The sequence below is a fragment of the Callorhinus ursinus genome, unplaced genomic scaffold (genome assembly GCF_003265705.2).
Source record: "Callorhinus ursinus isolate GAN/ISIS: 27379988/994484 unplaced genomic scaffold, GSC_fseal_2.0 scaffold8, whole genome shotgun sequence".
Classification (NCBI taxonomy): Eukaryota; Metazoa; Chordata; class Mammalia; order Carnivora; family Otariidae; genus Callorhinus; species Callorhinus ursinus.
This window is the reverse complement of record NW_027397070.1, coordinates 398,678-422,716: the sequence shown is the minus strand read 5'-3', so window position 1 is coordinate 422,716 and position 24,039 is coordinate 398,678. Positions and strand designations below refer to the sequence as shown.

Sequence of the window (24,039 nt, the reverse complement as noted above, 5' to 3'; positions counted from 1 at the left end):
CTAATTTTGGGAGGGAAGGGGATTCTTCTTTTAAAACAAATTTTTTTTTTTTAAGATTTATTTATTTTTGAGAGAGAGCACACCTGTGCAGGAGCAGAGGGAGAGGGAGAGTAGCAGACTTTCTACTGAGTGAGGAGTCTGATGTGCGGCTCAGTCTTACGACTCTGAAGTCATGACCGGAGCCAAAATCAAGAGTTAGACACTTAACTGACTGAGCCACCCAAGCACCATTTATTAATTAATTTATCTATCTATCTATTTAAGACTTTATTCATTTGAGAGAGAGAGAAAGAGAGCAAGCATGAGGGGTGGGGTGGGGAGGGCAGGGGGAGAGGGAGAAGCAGACTCCCTGCTGAGCAGGGAGCCCGATGCCAGGCTCAATCCTAGGACCCTGTGATCATGACCTGAGCCAAAGGCATAGACTTATCTGACTGAGCCACCCAGGCATCCTCAGGCATCCCTCTTCTAAAACAATTCTTATGTGGAATGTCTTTCTCTAGTTCTTCCCCCTTGGTCCTGCATAATCTTCAAAATTATATGGGATTTGCTGTGCAGGATTTCATGAACAAGAACTCAAGTCATTCTGTTCTCTGGATAAATGTTCTCATTGCTACTCCATTTTGTAGTTTCTGTTTTGGATGCCAGTAGGGTGGTAGTAGTTGTTTGCATGTACTGTTCTAGTCCTCATTGTTACAGGTGTTTTGTCTGAATACAATCTTAAGTCTGACTTTTTTGCAGTATTTTGTATAACACAGTTGAAGATGATTTAGGATTTTTTGGGTGCTGAAATTCTCTGTGAAAAGAATGTTTATCTCAAGTCAGATTACTTTTCTTTGCTTCCTTATCTCAGCTAAGTAAACTATAGCTTTAGTATGTTTTTCTGGATCTCACTATCAAGTTTGGTTTTTCTTTTGGCAGGTGCAGAAGAAAAAATCCTAACAGAATTTCGAGAAGCTTGCCATATTATACCTCATGACTTCCACTTGCAGGCCATGGTTCGTTCAGCTGGCAAATTGGTTCTTATTGACAAGTTACTTCCAAAACTTAAAGCTGGTGGTCATAAGGTTCTGATCTTCTCCCAGATGGTACGATGCCTAGATATCCTAGAGGATTATCTAATCCAGAGGAGGTAAGAAAAGAGTCATCCCTTGCCTTGTATTTACTGTAGCTTCAAAAAACTGCAAAGAGTAGGAGGGTCTGGGTTTAATAAAAGTTGGCCAGGACTGGGATAAAAGAAGTATTTAAGATTCTCACTCTCAAATTTCTGATAAGGTTTTTGGTCAGCTAGAGATACAGAATTACTGGTATTGATCCTAATCTGCTTTTTTTTTTTTTAAAGATTTTATTTATTTATTTGAGAGAGAGAGAATGAGAGATAGAGAGCATGAGAGGGGAGAGGGTCAGAGGGAGAAGCAGACTCCCTGCTGAGCAGGGAGCCCGATGCGGGACTCGATCCCGGGACTCCAGGATCATGACCCGAGCCGAAGGCAGTCGCTTAACCAACTGAGCCACCCAGGCGCCCGATCCTAATCTGCTTTTTTGGCTTCTTTTTCTGCTTAACCAATTAATTTTTTTTCTGTAACTGCCATATAGGTACCTATATGAGCGTATTGATGGGCGAGTCAGAGGTAACCTTCGGCAGGCAGCTATTGACCGCTTCAGCAAGCCTGACTCAGACCGCTTTGTCTTCCTGCTCTGTACCCGCGCTGGTGGACTTGGTATTAATCTCACAGCTGCTGATACCTGCATCATCTTTGATTCAGACTGGAATCCACAAAATGACCTGCAGGTAGAGGAAATCATTGTCTTAGGAGCTAACTACCTAACCTAAGAGGTTTTTCAACAGGATCAGGATCTCTTAGAAAGACATATCCTTCAGAGAGTATGGAATTGTTTACTTAGTTTAAGGGTGGCAGTCTCCATGTAAGGGTGGCAAACTCTGTAAAGGGCCAGATAGTAAATGTTTTAGACTTTGGGGACCATACAGTCTCTGTTGTAACTACTCATCTCTGCTCTTGTAGTACAAAAGCAGCTGTAGACAATATATAAATGAATGGGTGGGGTTGCATTTCAGTAAAACTTTATAGAAACAGGTGGATGTGCAGACCATGGTTTGCTGATGCCTGGTGTACTTGGTGGGACAATAATTTCATCTTAAAATTGACTTTTGGTTTTGAGTTGATTTCATGGCTGCTTTATAGATGTGAACTAGTATTTTTGAATCCCATCTCCCTCCCCCACCCCACCCCAATTTTATGTCATTTTTGCCCTTTCTTTCCATTTCTTTTAAACCAGGCCCAGGCACGGTGTCATCGAATTGGGCAGAGCAAAGCTGTGAAGGTGTACCGTCTCATCACTCGTAATTCTTATGAGAGAGAGATGTTTGATAAGGCTAGCCTCAAGTTGGGATTGGATAAGGCTGTGCTTCAGTCCATGAGTGGTCGGGATGGCAACATTACCGGAGTGAGTCCTCTTAGTCTATAGATATATTTATAGCAGGTCATAGTGTTAGAGGGAGACAAAGCTATTTTTTGCACAGGAATCTGACCACCTTGTTTGGATTTCTTAAAATACTGCTTAAAACATAATGAACTAAGTTATTATGATATGGTTAGATAATTTTCTCTTCTTAGTTTTTTCATTTTACTATTGGATTTTGCAGATCCAGCAGTTCTCCAAGAAGGAGATTGAAGATCTTTTACGAAAAGGGGCATATGCAGCCATAATGGAAGAAGATGATGAGGGCTCCAAGTTTTGTGAAGAAGACATTGACCAGATCTTGTTAAGACGAACCACAACCATCACCATCGAGTCTGAAGGAAAGGGTTCAACCTTTGCCAAGGTATGTTCTGTCTGTGGCAAATGCTAAGGAAACAGAGGTAGAGACTGGAATCTTCTAGAATTTAAGTGTATTTTTTAAATATAGTTACTGGTTTCCCATTGCTCAAAAAAGTGTTGTAGTCAACTGTGTTCTTTGTTCTCACTAGGCAAGCTTTGTTGCTTCTGAAAATAGGACTGATATTTCTCTGGATGACCCCAACTTTTGGCAGAAGTGGGCCAAAAAGGCTGACCTGGACATGGATCTGCTTAATAGCAAGGTAAGCTTCCTTTTCTTTTAGGGAGGAAGTATTACAGAAGACATATTACTTTCAGGAGCCTTTGTAGCTGCTCTGATTCTTTGATCCTGACCTTGGTTTATGATGTATATTGTATATAAGCCATTGTAAAAACTTTCTGCATGGGAAGCCCCAGAAAACTACTTAGATACCTACCGCTTAACTTTACTTCTGAGTCCCTATAGGTTATTTTGCATGTCCTAAAAAAAATCTCTTTGAGTATCTACAAATGTTATATCCAAGGCTATTTCAGTCCACAATTGTCTTAATTCCTTTCCCACGGCCTTGTCACGAAGAGAGTTACTCTTCTACTTCTGTTCTCTGTTAGAATAACTTGGTGATTGACACACCTAGAGTACGAAAACAGACCCGCCACTTCAGCACTCTGAAAGATGATGACCTAGTGGAATTCTCTGATTTGGAAAGTGAAGATGATGAGCGGCCACGCTCTCGCCGACATGACCGACATCATACCTATGGGCGCACTGACTGCTTTCGGGTGGAAAAGCACCTCTTGGTATATGGGTAAGAAACCACCTTGCCATTAGAGGTAGTGTATTTCCATCTTGATGGACACTCTGTTTGCCCTTCAAATTGGAGGCTGTGACCAAAGAGGGGATAATGGGAAAAAACTTTATTCTGTTACCATGTTTTCCCCAGATGTCTTTGTCTCCTACCTTTTGGGAGTCCCCAGGAAAATATTAACACAATTTTCTGTTTTTCTAGTTGGGGACGGTGGCGAGATATCTTGTCTCATGGACGCTTCAAGCGACGTATGACTGAACGAGATGTGGAGACAATTTGCCGGGCCATCCTTGTATACTGTCTTCTGCACTATCGTGGGGATGAAAATATCAAAGGCTTCATTTGGGACTTGATTAGCCCTGCTGAAAATGGCAAGACAAAAGAATTGCAGAATCATTCAGGTAATTATCAACTCTTTACTTTTCATATTTCTATAGGTTATCTAATCTTTTTCAGGTCCAAGGGTTTTTCTCAATCCAAGTCTTCAATGTTTCCCCTTTCCCAGGTCTGTCTATCCCTGTGCCCCGTGGACGAAAGGGGAAAAAAGTAAAGTCACAAAGCACTTTTGATATCCATAAGGCAGATTGGATCCGGAAATATAATCCTGATACTCTGTTCCAAGATGAGAGTTATAAGAAGCATTTAAAACATCAGTGTAACAAGTAAGGATGGAAATTAGCAAAGACTAAAGCATTTTCCATCTTAAAGTTTCTGCATTATTACTGAGCCAGCTCTTCTTCCCTCCCTTTTAGGGTGCTATTGCGGGTACGAATGCTATATTATCTGAGGCAGGAGGTTATTGGAGACCAGGCAGAGAAGGTGTTAGGGGGTGCCATTGCCAGGTACGGTTATGCTATATTTTTCTTTATGTATTTCTCTTTATACCCTGCCTTATTCCAGAAAAGATTGGTTTACTTATTTCATTCTATACTATCTGGGATAACTGGTAATTAAGATCTGTATATCAGGTGTTTGATCCTATGCTGGATACCAGTGGAAGGAAATAGATCCATGAGCATTTAAATTAATGGATAAAAGAAGATAGGTATAATAATCTTTCCAAGGATTGTCATTTTAATTCCCTTCGTTGCTGTGCTGTTTCTGCTCTCTTACACCTTTAGTGAGATTGACATATGGTTCCCAGTAGTGGATCAGCTGGAGGTTCCAACAACATGGTGGGACAGTGAGGCTGACAAGTCCCTGCTCATTGGAGTCTTTAAGCATGGTGGGTACCTTTCCTTAGTTTATTCCTTTCCTATTGTTGACTTACTTCCATGGATGGAACACATAGCAGAATGCTCATGGCCAATAACTGAGTTCTCTGATTGATCTTCAATAAAATTATGTTTGAATAGGAAACTAGTTCTTAAATATCCAGAGCAAAGCAATTAGTTCCTATAAATAGATGTTCAAAAAGGCCAGATGGATAGTTAAATCCTAAGGTGGGGAGTCTTCCATCTGTTCTCTAATCCATGTTATCAGTCTGTATGTTTTGCATCTCAGTTAAGGTTCCACGAATCTGGGGAGGTAATATATGCCCATTCCTATTAATAATAACCATGCTTAATTTGTGTGAAAATGTTCTACTTATGTAGCATCCCATATGTCTAAATATTCAACAGTTATTCTGATGGAAGTGTGAGCTACAGTGAAATAAAAATAAAGTACAAGAAGTGAGAGTACTCCCTTTTCAGTCTAGCCTAACAACAAATCCTAGGTATTAGAAGCAGTAAGTGCTAACTAACTTCCAGCCCAGTGACTTAGTGAACTAGAATATCATTTCTTTTTTAAAATACTTTTCTGTTTATTTCTATAAAATATAAATAATGGCACTTAAACCACATGTTTTGAAGAACTTTGATGGATAAGAAAAACTGTGAACATTTTCTAGTCTTAAATTTACTTTTGGGACGAGGAGGTTTAGAAGAGTCCAAACACCCTGAATTATGTTCATTCACTCATTCATTCATTCTCTGTTCATCAGATACCCAGTGCCTCTTTGTTTGCAGGTATTTCTTTCTTTCTTCTTCTTCTTTTTTTTTTTTAAGACTTATTTATTTGAGAGAGAGAATGTGAGTGAGACAGAGGACGCACAAGCCAGTGGGAGAGGGGGGGAGGCAGAGAAGCAGACTCCCCGCTGAGGAGGAGTCCAATGTGGGGCTCGATCCCAGGACCCTGGGATCATGACCCGAGCTGAAGGCTGATGCTTAACCGACTGAGCCACCCAGGCACCCCTTGCACGTGTTTCTTATCCTTCATTTGAAAATGTGTGACCTAGGGGTGCCTGGGTGGCTCAGTCGTTAAGCGTCTGCCTTCGGCTCAGGTCATGATCCCAGGGTCCTGGGATCAAGCCCCGTGTCAGCTTCCCTGCTCCGCAGGAAGCTTGCTTTTCCCTCTCCCACTCACCCTGCTTGTGTTCCTTCTCTCACTGTGTCTCTCTCTGTCAAATAAATAAATCTTTAAAAAAAAAAGAAAAAAGAAAATGTATGACCTAGGGGCAGCTGGGTGGCTCAGTCGGTTAAGCGTCTGCCTTGGGCTCTGGTCGTGATCCTGAGGTCCTGGGATCGAGTTCCGCATCAGGTTCCCTGCTCAGCCGGGAGCCTGCTTCTCCCTCTGCCTCTCACTCTCTGTCTCTAATGAAGAAATAAATAAAATCTTTAAAAAAAAAATTTTGTGACATAGCCCTAATTATTTTACTTTTTTCCCCATCTGTGTAGTAAGAATGATAATAGAAAAATTACCAGTTAAATGGCTATGTAAATCTGTCACCATTCTATAAATATTCTGATCAAATTCCTATCTTTCGGGGCGCCTGGGTGGCTCAGATGTTAAGCGTCTGCCTTCGGCTCAGGCCATGAGCTCCAGGTCCTGAGATCGATCCCTACATCGGGCTCCCTGCTCAGCAGGGAGTCGTCTTCTCCCTCTTCCTCTGCCTCTCCCCACTGCCCCTGCTCTCTTGCTCTGTATCTCTGTCTCCAATGAATAAAAAAAAAAAATTCCTATCTTTCATAACTCTTTGTATAAAACTCTTTGTAATTGCTATAGAACTATTCAATACAGTAATATAACCCAACAGCTGTCCAAGTTAATATTTTGCATTTTGAGTAAGTAGCTCATATATTTAAATTATTCCAGCGCAGTTTAGGCAAAGTTAATCTTTTCTTTGGTTTATGGTCCTTTTTCTTCTAGGCTATGAGAAATATAATACTATGAGGGCAGACCCAGCCTTATGCTTCCTGGAAAAGGCTGGGCGACCAGATGACAAAGCCATTGCAGCAGAACATCGAGTGTTGGATAATTTCTCTGACATAGTAGAAGGGTAAGCATTGGTGTTTAGTTCTCTTGAAGTTCTGAGTCTACCCCTTGAAAGGCTCTTAGTTGCTTCTGCAAAGTGATAACATAATTCTGGCCTTGACTGAACCCATTGGTATTCTTAATGGTGGTTATACTCATTAATGATAAATTCTTAACAAAGAGTGGGACCAGCAGAAAGGACTCCGTAAACTAGGCTAAAACCACACATTTGCCATAAGATGTAACCAAGGGTGAAAATGAATGTTACTCCCAAATGGCTTATTTGACGTGCTTGCTTCAGCAGCACATATACCAAATGGCTTATTTGATGTTCTGTTCAGTTTTTTGGAGTGTTTTTGTTTGTTTGTTTGTTTTTTGCAATGCTTTTCTGTGCAGCCACAGTAGCTGAAAGGACAACTGAACTGGTTGTCTTGGAAGATAATATCCATGCAGCTCTCCTATGCCACTTATGTGGTAGAGCCTCAGGAGGTTTTAGCCCTGGTTTATCATATCGCAATGGTGACTGACACATACAGGCATATATACTCGGTCTGGATACATGTCTCGATGATGAGTTGCCATGCTAATACTGAGTCACCAGGTAGGGCAGTGTTGCCCTAATTTGGGTGCCAGTGAGTTTAACAAAACTTCTCACATGGAGACCTGAGGGGCATGTGAAATATTTGGCTTAATTCATGAATACCCATGCACTCTGCAATTGAGAGATTTCTCTTTGATGATCACAACCTTAGTTTGCTTAGTGCAGGACCCTCAAAGGAAATTGGGTTGGTTATTCATCACAAATCGTTTATTATGTCACCCTTCTACTCAATAGAGCAAAGTAAAACAAGCAAACATGGACTATTTAAATGTAACAATTAAATAGGAAAGAGGAGAAGAATGGGTAAACAATGAAAAGGGCTATCAGGAGAAAGGAAGTATTCTGGCCAAAGTATTTCATTTCAGATTCAAGCAATTTAGAATGGCACTTTGTCAGTTTTTTCCCATTCTTCATCCTGTTGGATGCTCTATTTAACCTTACTCAGAGCTTAGCACCTGGCCTGCCATCTCTTTGAGCATGAAGGAAAACCATAGTTCCATGCTGGATTGTATGTTTGGCCAGGTATTCATCCTAAATTCCTCTTCGTGAAAGAAGATACATTCTTTTTTTTTTTTTATGCCTTTGGATAATTTTAGGGTTGACTTTGATAAGGATTGTGAAGATCCTGAATATAAACCACTCCAGGGTCCCCCGAAGGACCAAGATGATGAGGTAAGGAATTCTTATTTGAGAGTAGCTTTGCTCTACTATGACTAAATAGTTAAGTATTCTCCCATTCCCTGGATTCTGAAGTATACTGATTAGTTTATAATACAAAACAGAAAGTAACTACTATTTGAGACTATAAAGTATACACCAGCTGGGGGAGACTAGGGATGACTTTGTGGAGGAGGAGGTGGGACCAAGCTGGATATTGAAATATATTATTTGACTGCTAAATTCCTGAGTCCCTTTATTTTCAAGCCATTAATAGCAACTGATTTTTTTTTAGGTTCTACTTTTCTTACTCCTTTAGTTGGTTGCTTCCATTTTTTTTGTGAGGGTTCATTAGAAATTTTCCTAGATCCCTTTGGTGCCATAGAAGGACACACATAAGAAATTGATTTCAGAATGCCAACTTCCCCCCCTTTCCCTCCCCCCTCCATCCTGTGGGGTGGATCTCCTTCTCTAGGGTGATCCCTTGATGATGATGGATGAGGAGATCTCAGTGATTGATGGAGATGAAGGTAAACTTCTAGGTCAACTAGTATAATTTTGTGTGGGGTGGTGGGTTGGGGAATTACTAACTGAATTTTGTCCTGTCCTGGGATTTCTAAGAGCTTTGCTTTTGGGTGGGTTGAAATACTGGTGGTATCTCTACTACCTTTCTTATACTTCCTATTCATTCTGCTTTGCCTCCCACAGCCCAGGTAACCCAGCAGCCAGGCCATCTCTTCTGGCCTCCAGGCTCTGCTCTGACAGCTAGGCTTCGGCGCCTAGTAACAGCTTATCAGCGCAGCTACAAGAGAGAACAGATGAAGATAGAGGCTGCAGAACGAGGGGACCGGAGACGGCGGCGTTGTGAGGCAGCCTTCAAGCTAAAAGAAATTGCGCGGCGGGAGAAGCAGCAGCGGTAAAGTGTGGCTGGGAATTTGGGCTGAGGTGTAAGCTTGCCTTCAGCTACGGGCTATGGGTCCTATATTGAAAAGCATCTTAGGAAGGATTTAAAAATCCAAAAAAGATGGATTTTGCCTTTTTTTTTTGCCTTTGGTTGTTACTCCTCTGCGACAAAAGACTCGCTTGTGTGCATAACCACAGCTCCTAGGAAGGTGGCCATTCTCATTGAGTTATTTGCCCACGTATTTTTTCCCTTAGCTAGCTGGCTAGTCTTAAATTCTTGCATGTTATAGAGTACCTCTTAACTACTTTTTCTGTTGTCTTCTGGGCTGTTTTTTTTTTGTTTTGTTTTTTTGTCCCTATTTTCAATTTTTTGTTTATTCAAGTATTCTAAGCCACACTAAGAAGTAACCAGTTTCCCTGTGTTTTTCTGATCACTGCTGCCTGATTCCTTTTCCCTTTAGATGGACAAGGCGTGAACAAACGGATTTCTATCGAGTAGTGTCTACCTTTGGTGTGGAATATGACCCTGATACCATGCAGTTCCATTGGGATCGCTTCCGTACTTTTGCCCGACTCGACAAAAAAACAGACGAAAGCCTTACCAAGTACTTCCATGGCTTTGTGGCCATGTGTCGCCAAGTGTGCCGCCTTCCGCCAGCAGCTGGAGATGGTAAGCAAGGCTGGAGAGTCTTGGGTGAGGGGGGATGGATGGCAACAGAAACTAATGTGGTTCGTTTCTCCTCCCACCCCATGTCTTGCAGAGCCCCCGGACCCTAATCTGTTCATTGAGCCCATCACTGAGGAGAGGGCCTCACGGACTCTCTACCGTATTGAATTGCTTCGGCGCTTACGGGAACAAGTTTTATGCCATCCCCTTCTGGAAGATCGGCTGGCATTATGTCAGCCTCCAGGTCCTGAATTGCCCAAATGGTGGGAGCCTGTTCGGCATGATGGGGAGCTTCTACGAGGGGCAGCCCGCCATGGGGTGAGCCAAACAGACTGCAACATCATGCAGGACCCAGACTTCTCTTTTCTGGCTGCCCGTATGAATTATATGCAGAACCATCAGGCAGGAGCACCAGCTCCATCCTTGTCACGCTGCTCTACGCCACTGCTACACCAGCAGTATACCTCGCGCACTGCCTCACCACTGCCCCTGCGCCCAGATGCTCCTGTTGAAAAGCCACCTGAGGAGACAGCTGCCCAGGTCCCCAGTCTGGAGAGTCTGACTTTAAAACTAGAGCATGAGGTGGTGGCCAGGAGCCGACCAACCCCACAAGACTATGAGATGCGAGTAGCCCCCTCTGATACTACCCCTCTGGTTTCCCGGAATGTTCCACCAGTCAAACTGGAGGATGAGGATGATTCAGACTCTGAACTGGACTTGAGTAAGCTGTCACCATCATCCTCTTCTTCCTCATCCTCATCCAGCTCCAGCTCCAGCACTGATGAGAGTGAGGACGAGAAGGAAGAAAAGCTAAGTGAGTGCATGTGACAGGCTGTTGGCCCTTTTCCCTATTTCCAGCTCCCCCCCCCCCCCCCCCCCAACTCTTTCCCTTCTTTTCTAAATGCATCCTCTGGGAGAGATTTGGATTTTGATTTGATAGAACACCAGAAGAGATCTGTTATTCTTTGGGCCTTTATTTAAAGCCCATATAATTCCATTTATATATAACTTTATTCTTCTCTCTTTGCTCATATTCTGTATGATCTCTAGCTGCTGACCGGTCCCGCTCAAAGCTCTATGATGAAGAGAGTCTTCTGTCCCTCACTATGTCCCAAGATGGATTCCCAAATGAAGATGGAGAACAGATGACCCCTGAGCTTCTGCTGCTACAAGAAAGACAAAGAGCTTCTGAGTGGCCCAAGGTAACAGCCTCATGCCTGGACATACAGTCTAGAAATATACTGTAACAAAAACCGGGAACAAGGAACAGATGGTTCTGGGTTTCTTTAATTGTATTTAGTGCTACACATTTTTTCATGAAACTCTTCCCAGTTGACTTAGGGATCTGATACTATTACCTCCCTCCTTCTACCTTACGATTTTTACCCATCCTGCTAATGATGGCCCTATTGTTTGTCACAGAATCACATAGCTGGTACTCAGGCCCTAAAACCAGTATTGATTTCTTTTCCCCCCACTCAGGATCGTGTCCTTATAAACCGTATTGACCTCGTCTGCCAGGCTGTACTCTCAGGGAAGTGGCCTTCTAGCCGCCGGAGCCAGGAAATGGTAACAGGAGGAATTTTGGGGCCAGGCAACCACTTGCTAGACAGTCCCTCATTGACTCCAGGAGAATATGGTGACTCTCCAGTCCCCACACCACGAAGTAGCAGCACAGCTTCCATGGCAGAGGAGGAAGTGTCCGCAGTCACCACAGCAGCAGCTCAGTTCACAAAACTTCGCAGAGGCATGGATGAAAAGGAGTTTACAGTTCAGATCAAAGATGTAAGCTTAGCATTTAGGCACTGGGAAGTGGGGAAGGAGACCAGAGTTTTGCTAACTACTTCACTAAGGGGATATTAAACTTGTTTGCTTAGCTAACTTTAAAAAATGAGAAGGGAGTTGGGGGGCCTGGCTGGCTCAGTCGGTAGAGCATGCAACTCTTGATCTCGGGGTTTGTAAGTTTGAGCCCCATGTTGGGTGTAGAGATGACTTGAAATTTTTTAAAATAAATAAGTAAAAAAAAGAGGGGAGAAAAATTAAAGTTCACAAAGCTCCATTGAGGAAAAGTCATTGCAGTAAAGGAAGGGATCTTGTATTTCCTAAGGACCAGATTAAAAGAACCCATATGTTTTGAAAGAAATATAATTGATACAAGGCTTCTTTCGGGTGGCTTGTTTCTAGATCCTAGAAACCTGGTTTTTAAAGATTGAAATCAAATTGTGGGAAAGCTAGTAAAATAATGCCTAAGTATTGTGGGCCTTATTAAGTTAAAAATAAGAAGTCATTCTTAGTGAAATTAAATCAGTGTTATTTATTTTATAGATGGGAAATTTTATTTTTCCTGATCATCTTCCCTATTGAAATCCTATTAGCTGGTCCTTAAGTACTCAACAAGAAAATTTTCTTTTTCTTTCTTTTTCCTTTTTTTTTAAAGTAGTCTCCACACCAGCATGGAGCCCAACATGGGACTTGATCTCACAACCCTAAGATCAAGACCTGATCTGAAATCAAGAGTCAGATACTTGGGCGCCTGGGTGGCTCAGTTGGTTAAGTGACTGCCTTCGGCTCAGGTCATGATCCTGGAGTCCCGGGATCGAGTCCCACATCAGACTCCCTGCTCAGCAGGGAGTCTGCTTCTCCCTCTGACCCTCCCCCCTCTCATGCTCTCTCTCTCTCTCATTCTCTCTCTCAAGTAAATAAATAAAATCTTAAAAAAAAAAAAAAGAGTCAGATACTTAACTGACTGAGCCACCCAGGCACCCCAAGAAAAATTTCTTAAACTAGTATGTGATAGGAATTATCAGGATTTTGCCCCTGTGATGAGTTGCCATGCTAATATTGAGATACCAGGTATGGGGTGTTTTTGAGATAAATTCTTCTCTTACGTCTACCTGAGGGGCACTAGGTCAAGAAACGAAATCTTTCTATGGAAAAAGTATATAAGTTTAGATACATTTCTAATTTCTACCATTTAGTCAGATGGCCTTCTCATCATTGAGCCAGAGGATGACCCTTACCCTAAGATCCCCAAAGCTTAATATTTACTTTAAAAACATGTGCCATATGACATCTTGGGTGGGTGGGTTGTCTTCTTAGGAGGAAGGATTGAAGTTAACATTCCAGAAGCACAAGTTGATGGCTAATGGAGTAATGGGAGATGGACATCCTCTGTTTCATAAGAAGAAGGGAAACAGAAAGAAGCTAGTCGAGGTGAGTGGGAGAGAGTTTTTGACATGATGATTAGGTTTTTTTATTCTCACTAATTGATGAAGGCAGTTGGGATTAAGGGACTAGAAGATACTAGAATTATTTTATGGTTACCATTGGCTCTGCTCCCCCTCCCTCCCTGCCCCAAAGAAGAGTATGTGCTCATGGGGGTGGATTCTGGGTTTGCAGCTGGAGGTGGAGTGCATGGAAGAGCCTAATCACCTTGATGTGGACCTGGAGACCCGGATCCCTGTCATCAATAAGGTGGATGGTACTTTGCTGGTGGGTGAGGATGCCCCTCGCCGGGCTGAACTGGAGATGTGGTTACAGGGTCATCCAGAGTTCGCTGTCGATCCCCGATTTCTAGCGGTGAGTGGCAGTTCCATCCAGCAAGATTTAAAGTCATTCCCGTGGTATTTAAGTTGCGTGAGAGGGAGGAAGCATGCCATAGTATGTCATTTTTTTCTGTATCTGCCGAATACCATAATATCCAGTCTTCCTAACTCACAGAGTTTTTGTGAGGATCAAAATAAAATAACGCTAAAGCACTTATTAAACTAAATACTAGGCAAATATTTATTATTGATTATATAACTACCTAATTTTGGGGGGAGAGATCTGCTAATGGCAGTTTTCCACTAGGACTAATCCTTAATTTATCCATGCAATAAGAATTTGTTGTCAAACTAGACACTAGTACCTTAATAATAACTCCAGAGAGATTTTTATTCCTCTAGGATAACTAACAGTTTTCTATTTCAGTATATGGAGGATCGCAGAAAACAGAAGTGGCAGAGATGTAAAAAAAATAATAAGGCAGAATTGAACTGTTTGGGAATGGAACCAGTACAGACAGCTAACTCTAGGAATGGGAGAAAGGTGAGTGAAACTGAGGCATTACCACTCTTGTTCCCACATTAGATGTGACTGGAGAAATAATTCATGTTGTTACTTCCTTTTTTCCAGTGTATGGAAAAATATATCTTCAGTCCACCAATCAGGAAACTAGGGTAATTTTATTGATATTTTTACAGTCCTTGTCACCATCATCTGTAGAGGAGCATAGAATTCTAAAAGTAACTTGAGCACTTTAAGCATATTAAAACGTAAGGATGAGTAAGACGTGTTGGAACAGTCAATGCTTTCTGCTCTTCTGACTAAGGGATTTTGGCAAATCCTTTAACCTTTTCAGTTTGAACATCCTGAAAAGTTGAGGGTATACGAGCAGATAGTCTCTTAAAAGTTTTATGATCCTGTACATTTTAGAAGTGATGTTGGGCCTACCAGGGACAATAATCATAGCATTTCCCAACATGGAGGAAGTTGAGAATCACTGATAATAACACTAGTAATGGAAAAAGGACAGGAAAATATGTTTTATAGTTAACAATAACTTCGGTTATTCCATTATTTTCAAATGTACTTAGGCTTTTATCCCAGTTATAGGCCATTTGGTAGATGAGGTACCCATAATTCTTTGCAACAAGATGTGACTGTAAAAGTTTCTCTTTGCTATGTTTGCCTTACTTTGGTCAATAGTTGTCTTTTTTTAAACATACTAAATCATGGTTTGGTAAGCAGTCATTTAAAATGATTAGCACTTATCTAATCATCCCCCACTGGATCTTTTATATACATCTTACACATACATGTTTATATCTAAAACCACATGGTGTGTCTTTTAACAAAATTGATTTCCAAATGAACAATATGCAGAATCTTCTGCATTTAACAAATTTAGATTGTTACTTTATACATTGTAGTTATTTGTGAGGTCCATTTTTGAGGCTTATTATTTTTACATTGGTGAAAGTGGTTTCATATAAATACTGTTACCATAGAAGAATATTTTAACTTTTCCTCATAGCCTCCATGGGACCAAGAATAAGAGTGGTTGATATGGGAGGCTGATGGCTGGAAGGCTGGTGCCTTCTCTGTCGTGAATTTCACATTATAGAGCAGCCTATAAAAAAGGCTTTTCCTCCAGTATTACCTATTTTTCCCTCAAGTGTTTTGCTACTTCTTTATACTCAGTTGATAAATCTAAGAAAGGAAAAATCCTAGAGAATCACAAAATCATAATATGACTAATACAGAATTCTTTTTTTTCTTTTTTAAGAATTTATTTATTTGAGAGAGAGGGAGAGAGGGAGCGTGTGAGCTGGGGGAGGAACAGAGGGGGAAAGCATCTCAAGCAGACTCTGTGCTAAGCTCAGAGCCCATTGCAGGGCTCAATCACCCGACCCTGAGATCACGACCTGAGCCGAAACTGAGAGTTGGATACTTAACTAACTGCACCACCACCCCAGTACAGAATTTTTTTTTTTAATTTTTTTATTGCTATGTTAATCACCATACATTACATCATTAGTTTTTGATGTAGTGTTCCATGATTCATTGTTTGTGCATAACACTCAGTGCTCCACGCAGAATGTGCCCTCTTTAATACCCATCACCAGGCTAACCCATCCCCCCACCCCCCGCCCCCCAGTACAGAATTCTTAATGCAGACAGAATTAATGGTGTATTATTACTGGTACCTGCAGGAGTTTAGGTGCTTTTATTGTTATATTTTAAAAGTCTACACAAATACAGTGTATTGAGATGTTTAGTTTTCCAAATCAGAAAGGTATATTCCCATGTCAGGTGTTAGGCTTAGATTGGTAAGTAGAGTCCAGAGACACAGATACCAAATGTCTGAATTTAATGCCAGTATACCCAGTATTATACTTAGGTCTAGCAAAGCAGAGGCACTAGAAGTAATAAGTTCCAGCTTCAGTGTACTTAGTCAAAATTTACAGTCAGAATATCCAGGGGTGCTTTGGTGGCTCAGTTGGTTAAGTGTCTGACTCTTGATTTCAGCTCAGGTCATGATCTCAGGGTCATGAGATTGAGCCCTGTGTTGGGCTCACACTGGGTGTGGAGCCTGCTTGAGATTCTCTCTCTCTCCCTCTGCCCCTCCCTGCCCACTTGGTTTCTCTCTCTCTCTAAAAAATAAAAATAAAATAATTTACAGACAGAACATCTAGAAGAAGCAACTTAAAATTCAGTAGATATGTTTTTTATCAATGTGAAAAACACTTTATTAAGTTTCGTGAGGAGCTCCCCACAATCTTTTTGTTGTTCTAGACATCCAGAAAGAAGTCTTAACCTGACCTGTCTTTAGTTTACCACACTCTGGTGTGCTAATGAGTAATAGTTTTGTAAATGTCAATATAGTTGTGCTGTACTTCACATGGTAAGATCATGTGAACAACCTGCCATCAGTAAAGTGTACTGTGCAAATACTGATTCATTCACTGGCTTACTCAGTCTCCTTGTTAACAAAGGTAAGCATCTGTGAAATGGCTGGATAGAGTAAAGGTACAATGCAGTCATGGAAACAAGCAAAACTCTGGTTCACATAAGTGTCAGTATCAGTGTCTCCATTTTAGCTTTAGCACTGGAATGCTTCTAGCAGCTGTATCCAGCATTTCCCCCTCCTATTACCATCTAACCTCATCTGACTATGCTTGCTTTGTCCCTCCTGAAGATATTCAGTGAAAAAGCGCTTGCAAGCTAGGACTCTCTTGACTTCTAGTTTGCTTTTTTCCTTTCTTTGTTTTTACTATCTTCTGTTCCTTCCTCCTAGGGTCACCATGCTGAAACTGTGTTCAACCGGGTTTTGCCAGGGCCTATTACGCCAGACAGCAGCAAGAAGCGGGCCCGTAGGATGCGACCAGACCTTTCAAAGATGATGGCCCTGATGCAGGGTGGAGGCACTGGGTCCCTATCTCTGCATAATACCTTCCAACACAGCAGTAGTGGCCTGCAGTCTGTGTCATCCCTGGGTCACAGCAGTGCCACTTCTGCATCTTTGCCTTTTATGCCGTTTGTGATGGGTGGTGCAGCATCATCCCCTCATGTAGACTCCAGCACCATGCTTCATCACCACCACCACCACCCCCACCCCCACCATCACCACCATCACCATCCAGGCCTGAGAGCCCCTGGCTACCCTTCTTCACCAGCCACTACCACCTCTGGTACTGCCTTGAGGTTGCCACCACTGCAGCCTGAGGAGGATGAGGACGATGAGGATGAAGATGATGATGATGATTTATCTCAGGGCTATGATAGCTCAGAAAGGGACTTCTCACTCATTGATGATCCTATGATGCCAGCCAACTCAGACTCAAGCGAAGATGCTGATGACTGAAGCCCCAGCATGGTCCCCGTTGCTTGGGTGGCTGCTGTATTTTCAATTACTCTGGCCCTTGGACTATGGAAAAGTGGGAGGGGCAGGGGAGATGTGGGGAAACCCAGGACTCCAGGAGGTGAAAAGGAAAAAGAAAACTTGTACCTGATTGCTTCCAAATTTGAGAGGATTGGGTGGGCAGGGGGAACTCCTAAAATAATACATGACCACTTCCTCATTTCTGGGGAAGGAAAGGAGACTAGAGCAGCTGATGTGCTCACCCCTCCCTAAACCCCTCCATTAACCACAGACTATGTAGCGCTGGCCCTAGCCTCTGGCAGAGCCTGTTCCTGGCCGAACTGTGGATACAGCTGGAGGGTCAGGAACTGTTACCTTCCTTCCCCTTGGCATTAATAAATTTAAGTTAATCCTTTTCCATTCTTCCCTTGTTCTATATTTGCTAAAACCCAATATAAATGTTAATTTTGAATTCATGATGGGTAATTTCAATACCACTTTCCTAAAGTTCATTATTGTGAATACAGTTATCTTGGATAGGACGGACAAGTCATCTCTACTCCATTAAAGGATATATGTAAGTGTAGTCAATCCAGCTTGCTAAAAGCAAGTGAATTGTTTTAAGTTAAATAGTGGGCAAATGTACCAGATTTAAACTCCCAAGTTCTTGGAAGAAATGAGAAGGAAGAATTTCTTCAAGGAACCATGTACCTTTTATTTGGAATTAACTGAAATAACGGTGCTTTGGGGAAGCCATAAGAACGGCATCACTTCATGAACTGTGGCAAGGGAACAGGCTGACTGGAAGGAACGTTGTCAAGACTTGGGCCAGGGCGGAGGACGGGGTTGGCGGGGGAGAGGGAGCAGGTCGACTGGGTTGTGTGAAGCCCCTCAAGCCATTTGTTTAAGACTCTTCCCCTGCCATCCCAGCGCTCAGATGAAGCCTGGGCATTTTATTTCCCTAAGGCAAAGAGTTTTGTGGGCTTTTTCTCCCTGGTTAGTGCTCTCTCTCCTCGCCACAAAGGATCCTTCCAAGTCCTGGAGCAGCAGAGGCTTTTGCTTCCCCACCATTTAGGAGGGAAACGCACCTAAAGTTCCCACTCCCGACCCACGCCAGATCCCGCTCTTTCCGCTTCCCCTTCATTTGTCAGTGGGTGGGGCCGTTGCAGCGGCGCGCGGCCGCTCGTGTGGGGCGGGGCAGGCACGGCAGGCCTCCCGCCTCAGCAGTGCCCAGCCGCCTCCGCCGCCGCCTGGGCCAGAAATCGGAGCTCCTGGAAACCGCAGCACGGCTGAGAGTAAGGGCGGGGCTGAGCGTCACGTGATGACGTCGCCTCGCGTGCGGCTGTTGCTAAGTTGACAAGAAAACCCCGCGAAAATCTAGACTCTTTGTGTTGCACATTTTGTTGATTTCCCCACTGTCTTCCTCTCCTCCAACCTCCGGAGAGAGATTTAAAAAAAAAAAAAAAAAAAAAAAAAAAAACCCAAGCGCTGTCGGGACCCGGAAGCGGAAAGGGCATCTTTGAGGTCGATACTTCCGGGTCACTGGGAGAGTGCGGGATTCCGGGGCCGAGAGCGGGTGGCGGATCCGGGACCTCGCGTGATTCTCGGAACCCGAGCAGGAGCGGCGTCTGTGGCTATGGCTGTGACTCTGGACAAAGACGCTTATTACCGGCGAGTGAAGAGACTGTACAGCAATTGGCGGGTGAGATAGATCCCGTAATTTTCCCTGGGGAGCCCCCTCTGCCATCCCATAATAACCCCGTTTCTCGGCGCCCTTTTTTCCTTTTCCGTCGGGAATTCCCGGTTTCAGTGTCGCGCCCCTTTAGTTGCTGCAGGACCATTCACCGCAGGCCGCCCCCAGCGCCGCCCCGGAACAGGGAATCCCCCGCAATCACCCTGCCCTGCGGCCACCACCATCTTCCCCGCGTGCTGGCCCTGGTCATGCAAAACAGCCTCCTCTCACGGTCTCTTCCCGCCCTAGAAGAGGCATCATCCTTCCCTCCCACTCCGTGATCACGTCTTGCTGCCCCCCTCCTGCAGTGTTCATACACACCCACGCACTCGCTCTGTCCTTCCAGAACCAGAGTATTCCGCCCCAGGTCCCGCCAGAATTACAACCTTCTTCGTAAAGGGTGGATGGAGGGGCTGGTAGGATGTGATCGGGCTTTTCGTGTTTATCGTTTGCGGGGCTTTTGCTGGAGTTAAAAAAAAAATACTAATCACGCGCAACCGTCTCATGTTCTAGGCCCTGCCGTGGGTAACAGAGAAACCTAATGCTGAAAACCTGCAAGCTTTAGTAATGCAAAAACGATGTGATGCCTAAAACCTCATTAGTTCTCCTCCTTGGTAGAGTATCCGGGGCACGTGTTGAGAAAAAGCTGTTGCAGTCCCTAGTATTTTAATGATTGGGTAATTTTGCTGCTTGAAAAATGTCCACGGTTAAAATTTATTTTTATGATAGTAATTTATCAGTTCATATATTTGATTGCATCCTGTGGTGCAGGCTGAGCTGTCTTGAGTCTGGCCTCTGAACTCTTGTCATCCAGGGAAACTAAAACTAATAAATAATAAAGACTTTTTAAAACCTGAAAAACGTCCTGACAAAAATGATCAGTTCTGATTTCAGCATTGTAAATTGCCTTTCAAAGAGACCCTCTACTAAAAAACAAGCTATTAAAATTGGTGAGTTCCCAGCCATTCATATTAAAGGTTCATGTGTCTGTTTCATCTTTTGAAAATAAATGCGTTAGATAATAGTAAATAAAATGGATTCTTTGTTGCGTTTTATGAAAAGGAAAAATAAGGGCTTTATACAAATAATGAACATAAGTTTTAATTTGAAAATTTTGTATTGGTTAATTTCTAATGAATGTTTCACAGTTTCTTTCACTGTTACATTTTTAAATTTTAACATAATCCATGTTAGAAAAACTCTTTCTAAAAGTCGCATTGTTTTCTAGAGGTCAGTAAGTATAAATGTACAGTAATCAGAAGCCCTCTCTTCCACCTCTAGACCCTGGAATTACACATCTTTGATGTAGAGATTGTTTCTAGTCACAGTGATTCAGAGTTTATCAAGTTCTTCATATCCTCTAGACCATTCACAAAAGCTGAGATTAATTGAGAGCTCAGAGTTCCCTTACATGATAGATAAATGCAAAACATGAGACTAAGAAGAACTTAAAGCCCGAAGACAGATTAACAAACTTAATATTAAATGATAATCTTTAAATCCAGGGAAGTTAAGTTATTGGCCCTAATTTTTTGTTTCTCAAAAATCAGTAAAATTCATCTTGGCCCTCCTACTTACATCATTTGAAGAGGTATGTTACATGTTAATGGTGTTTGAGTTATGAGCGAGATCCATATAAAATGTACTCACTAGCAAAATTTGTGGCTAATATGAAATCTTACTTGAATAAACTTTCTGCTTTCTTGTAACTGTAAATTTTAATAACTGCCCAGAACCCACCTGTAGAATTCCTTTTTGCATGGACAGCCTTTCCAGGTTACAGTATTTTCATTCTGATCTGCTTAAGCATAGATCATGGTTGTCTGGGGTATGGGGTAAATTGTTTGCTTATTCTCTTAGCTGTAGCAGAAAGATAATGAAATATATAGGTGCATAATACAGTTTTTCTTTACATTTTTCCTTTTTTAATAAGAAAACTAGCATTGAGATAAGGGAATAAGTTGAAGTTAACTATATAAATCCCAAGCTTTGTATTGTCGGCATCCATCTTCAAAGAACTACCCATTATGACAAAAGTTCACAAACTAGAAAACTAGTTGGGTGCCATATATACTTTTTAGTGTTAGATACCTTCAAGCATAAGGTTTTCAGAACTGTGTTGTGTGTGGGAGCTCCAACTCTTCAGCCACATAGAGTAGAAGAAAACCAAAAAACTAACCTTGTTTTGTTTTGTTTTTTAAATAAGAACAGGAGTTAATGTGGCTCCTTATCTCACTTATCTGCAAATTGAGTTTGGGTTAGATACATATTGTGAGGCTATTGCAAGTAAGATATTTCTTTTTTCTTTTAATTTTTTTTTTAAGATTTCATTTGAGAGAGCGCACATGGGCATAAGTGAGGGGAGAGGGAGAGAATCTCAGACTCCATGCCCAGCGCGGAGCCCATCTCATGGCTCAGTCTCAGCCCTGAGATCATGACCTGAGCCAAAGTCAAGTCGGACACTTAACTGACTGAGCCACCCAGGCGTCCCAGGAAGATATTATTTCTTAATTACAATTTTCGTACTTATGTCCTAAAAATAGTTGTAGCATCACATACTTCTGTTTCAATAGAAATTGCTAAAACATCAATGAGAAATAGTGTCATTTGAGAGATGAGGAAAAAGCTCAGTCAAAAATCAGGAGATTTATGTAGTGACTAGAAGTTATTACTGTTTTATGACTGTACTTGGATGTTTGAGTCTGGTCCGGTCCTGCCTCTTATTTTATTTATTTTTTTAAAGATTTTATTTATTTATTTGAGAGAGAGAGAATGAGAGATAGAGATCACGAGAGGGAAGAGGGCCAGAGGGAGAAGCAGACTCCCTGCTGAGCAGGGAGCCCGATGTGGGACTCGATCCCAGGACTCCAGGAACATGACCTGAGCCGGAGGCAATCGCTTAACCAGCTGAGCCACCCAGGCGCCCCTGCCTCTTATTTTTTAAATTAGAACTGCTGTGAGCAGAAAGGGTGTGTAGCGCCTGTCTATTTCTGTGTTAGAAAACTCCAGGGGGTAGTGGTGGGTCATGAGAGTGGGCTGTGGGCTTCTCCTCTGACCTCTTAACTGGGTCCTTATTCAGGGCTCCCACCTTTTCAGCATTGTGATCATTTTTAACCAGGTATTATGATTAGTACCACATGGGGTATGAGGTGAAGGAGGTTAGTCACCATTCTGCAGTTCCAGCTTTTTTTTTAAGATTTTTTTTTTATTTGACAGCACACACGTGGGGGGGGAGGGGCAGAGGGAGAGGGAAAAGCAGACTCCCTGCTGAGGGGCTCCTTCCCAGGATCATGATCTGAGTGAAGGCAGACGCTTAACTGACTGAGCTACCCAGGTGCCCCAAGTTCCAGCTTTTTGAGAACCAAGGGAAACAATATCCAGGCATACCTATAACCCATTTGAGACCTACCTCTCGGCATCCTGCTATGAGTGAATCTTGACTTCAGTCATTTGCCTCTTATCCCAAAAGAATTCTGTAAAATGTCAGAATTTGCAGTTGTTTTCAAAAGGAATGCTGATCCAGTGCATTCATTCATGTGTCTGTATGCCACCGTCAGGATTGAAATGGTGGGTGGCTCTAACCCTAAAAAGTTTGTGCCTATGGAGAAAACTCTATGCTATAGTGTCAATGTTTCTCTCAGTTGCCGCTTTCTGACTCTCCTGATTTTTGTCATGGACAAGCTTTGTGTTCTGGATTGCTCTCCAAAGCTAGGCAGTTACTGTCTATGGCTTAGGACGGTTCTTTAAAATACAGGCAATACCCATACTACTTTGAGCAATGATAATGGGTTACTTCTACGCATCTCTGTTCTTCATGGCTCTTTTATCTTGAGGTAGAGAAAGGTTTAAGTAATGCACTGGTCTCTTGACTTCAAGAAGAGGAGAGCTAGATGGAAGTAAATGCCTGGACAGGTTGGGATTCATTTATTCTTGCATGCTCAACTTTTATAGTCTCTAGTTACCCACTTTCTTACATTTATTTTTTATCCCTATTACCAAGTGTGGTGCCTGGTGTGTAGTAGGCACTCAGTGAACAGTGGTGGCAATTTCTGAGCTTCCATGCAACCGTTTCTTGGTTTGAAGGGACTTCTGTCCGGGCTATGCGTTAAGTGGCCGTAAGTTCTTCCTTTCCTAGAACTGTTCACCTGTTGTCCCTATGTAATCCCATATGTAATGTATTCTCCAAATTGTATTGGTTTGGATGATAAATTATATCCTAGCTATAACCAGGGACTTAAAAATGTTTCCTCTTTTAATGTAATACCTTGGTTCAAAGGAAGTTGGTTGTTCCTATGCCGCAGTATTTCCACAATCTTTATCATTCTGATACTACCTTCACAATTTCTGCTAATTTCTTATTATCTATATGTACCTTGCACTTTATTTTTTTTAAAGATTTTATTTATTTATTTGACAGAAAGAGATACCACGCACAAGCAGGGGGAGGGATAGAGGGAGAAGCAGACTCCCTGCTGAGCAGGAAGCCCGATGCGAGGCTCAATCCCAGGACCCTGGGATCTTGACCTGAGCTGAAGGCAGACGCTTAACTGACTGAGCCACCCCAATGCCCCTGTACCTTGCTCTTTAAAAATTGTTTTTAGGGGTGCCTGGGTGGCTCAGTCGTTAAGTGTCTGCCTTCGGCTCAGGTCATGATCTCAGGGTCCTGGGATCGAGCCCCACATCAGGCTCCCTGCTCCGCGGGAAGCCTGCCCTCTCCCACTCCCTGCTCCACGGGAAGCCTACCCTCTCCCTCTCCCACTCCCCCTACTTGTGTTCCCTCTCTTGGTGTGTCTCTCTCTCAAATAAATAAAATCTTTTAAAAAAATGGTTTTTAAGCAAGTAATACATGTATACATTGTGGCATCTGGGTGGCTCAGTCAGTTAAGCATCCAGCTCTTGATTTTGACTCAGGTCTTGATCTCAGGCTCATGAGTTCAAGCCCCGCATTAGGCTCCGTGCTGGGCGTGGAGCCTACTTAAGGAAAAAAAAAAAAGTAATACATGTTAGGTTTTTAAAAACCAGGTAGTTCTCAAAACCTTAAAAACTAGTCACCTGCCCCAGAAGCAATGACTTTTAGTTCTTTGCTTCATATTTTCTATATGTGCTGCTGAAGTGCGCACATCTTCTGCTTCATATTTT

At 42.5% G+C, this 24,039-nt stretch overlaps 2 protein-coding genes and 2 non-coding genes across 11 annotated transcripts in view; all 4 read left to right on the top strand.

Moving 5' to 3' along the window:
• Positions 1–17,583, top strand: part of CHD8 (chromodomain helicase DNA binding protein 8) — a 60,877-nt gene extending 43,294 nt beyond the window's left edge. For 6 of the 8 annotated variants that reach the window (XM_025870368.2, XM_025870376.2, XM_025870372.2 and 3 more), the window contains 22 exons: positions 919–1,129; positions 1,594–1,789; positions 2,296–2,463; positions 2,663–2,842; positions 2,988–3,098; positions 3,445–3,641; positions 3,843–4,042; positions 4,123–4,303; positions 4,394–4,483; positions 4,763–4,866; positions 6,831–6,960; positions 8,133–8,208; positions 8,669–8,723; positions 8,902–9,109; positions 9,558–9,766; positions 9,858–10,577; positions 10,814–10,965; positions 11,246–11,548; positions 12,863–12,976; positions 13,163–13,342; positions 13,736–13,852; positions 16,605–17,583. In XM_025870368.2, the coding sequence (XP_025726153.1) occupies positions 919–1,129; positions 1,594–1,789; positions 2,296–2,463; positions 2,663–2,842; positions 2,988–3,098; positions 3,445–3,641; positions 3,843–4,042; positions 4,123–4,303; positions 4,394–4,483; positions 4,763–4,866; positions 6,831–6,960; positions 8,133–8,208; positions 8,669–8,723; positions 8,902–9,109; positions 9,558–9,766; positions 9,858–10,577; positions 10,814–10,965; positions 11,246–11,548; positions 12,863–12,976; positions 13,163–13,342; positions 13,736–13,852; positions 16,605–17,171 (4,469 nt within the window). In that variant the 3' untranslated portion in view covers positions 17,172–17,583. The remainder of the gene's footprint in view (positions 1–918; positions 1,130–1,593; positions 1,790–2,295; positions 2,464–2,662; positions 2,843–2,987; positions 3,099–3,444; positions 3,642–3,842; positions 4,043–4,122; positions 4,304–4,393; positions 4,484–4,762; positions 4,867–6,830; positions 6,961–8,132; positions 8,209–8,668; positions 8,724–8,901; positions 9,110–9,557; positions 9,767–9,857; positions 10,578–10,813; positions 10,966–11,245; positions 11,549–12,862; positions 12,977–13,162; positions 13,343–13,735; positions 13,853–16,604) is intronic. The other 2 variants (XM_025870370.2, XM_025870373.2) reach the window with 2 other exon arrangements.
• Positions 7,498–7,607, top strand: LOC112822871 (small nucleolar RNA U6-53/MBII-28). Its single transcript, XR_003207853.1, has one exon. It is a non-coding gene; the product is annotated as a small nucleolar RNA U6-53/MBII-28 (small nucleolar RNA).
• LOC112822872 (small nucleolar RNA U6-53/MBII-28) lies at positions 12,578–12,666 on the top strand. The gene has a single exon (XR_003207854.1). It is a non-coding gene; the product is annotated as a small nucleolar RNA U6-53/MBII-28 (small nucleolar RNA).
• A 1,107-nt stretch (positions 17,584–18,690) lies between the features above and the next one.
• The window catches only part of SUPT16H (SPT16 homolog, facilitates chromatin remodeling subunit), a 38,443-nt gene continuing 33,094 nt past the window's right edge, over positions 18,691–24,039 (top strand). The window contains exon 1 of the mRNA XM_025870381.2: positions 18,691–18,870. Coding sequence (XP_025726166.1) covers positions 18,805–18,870 — 66 coding nt within the window. The 5' untranslated portion in view covers positions 18,691–18,804. The remainder of the gene's footprint in view (positions 18,871–24,039) is intronic.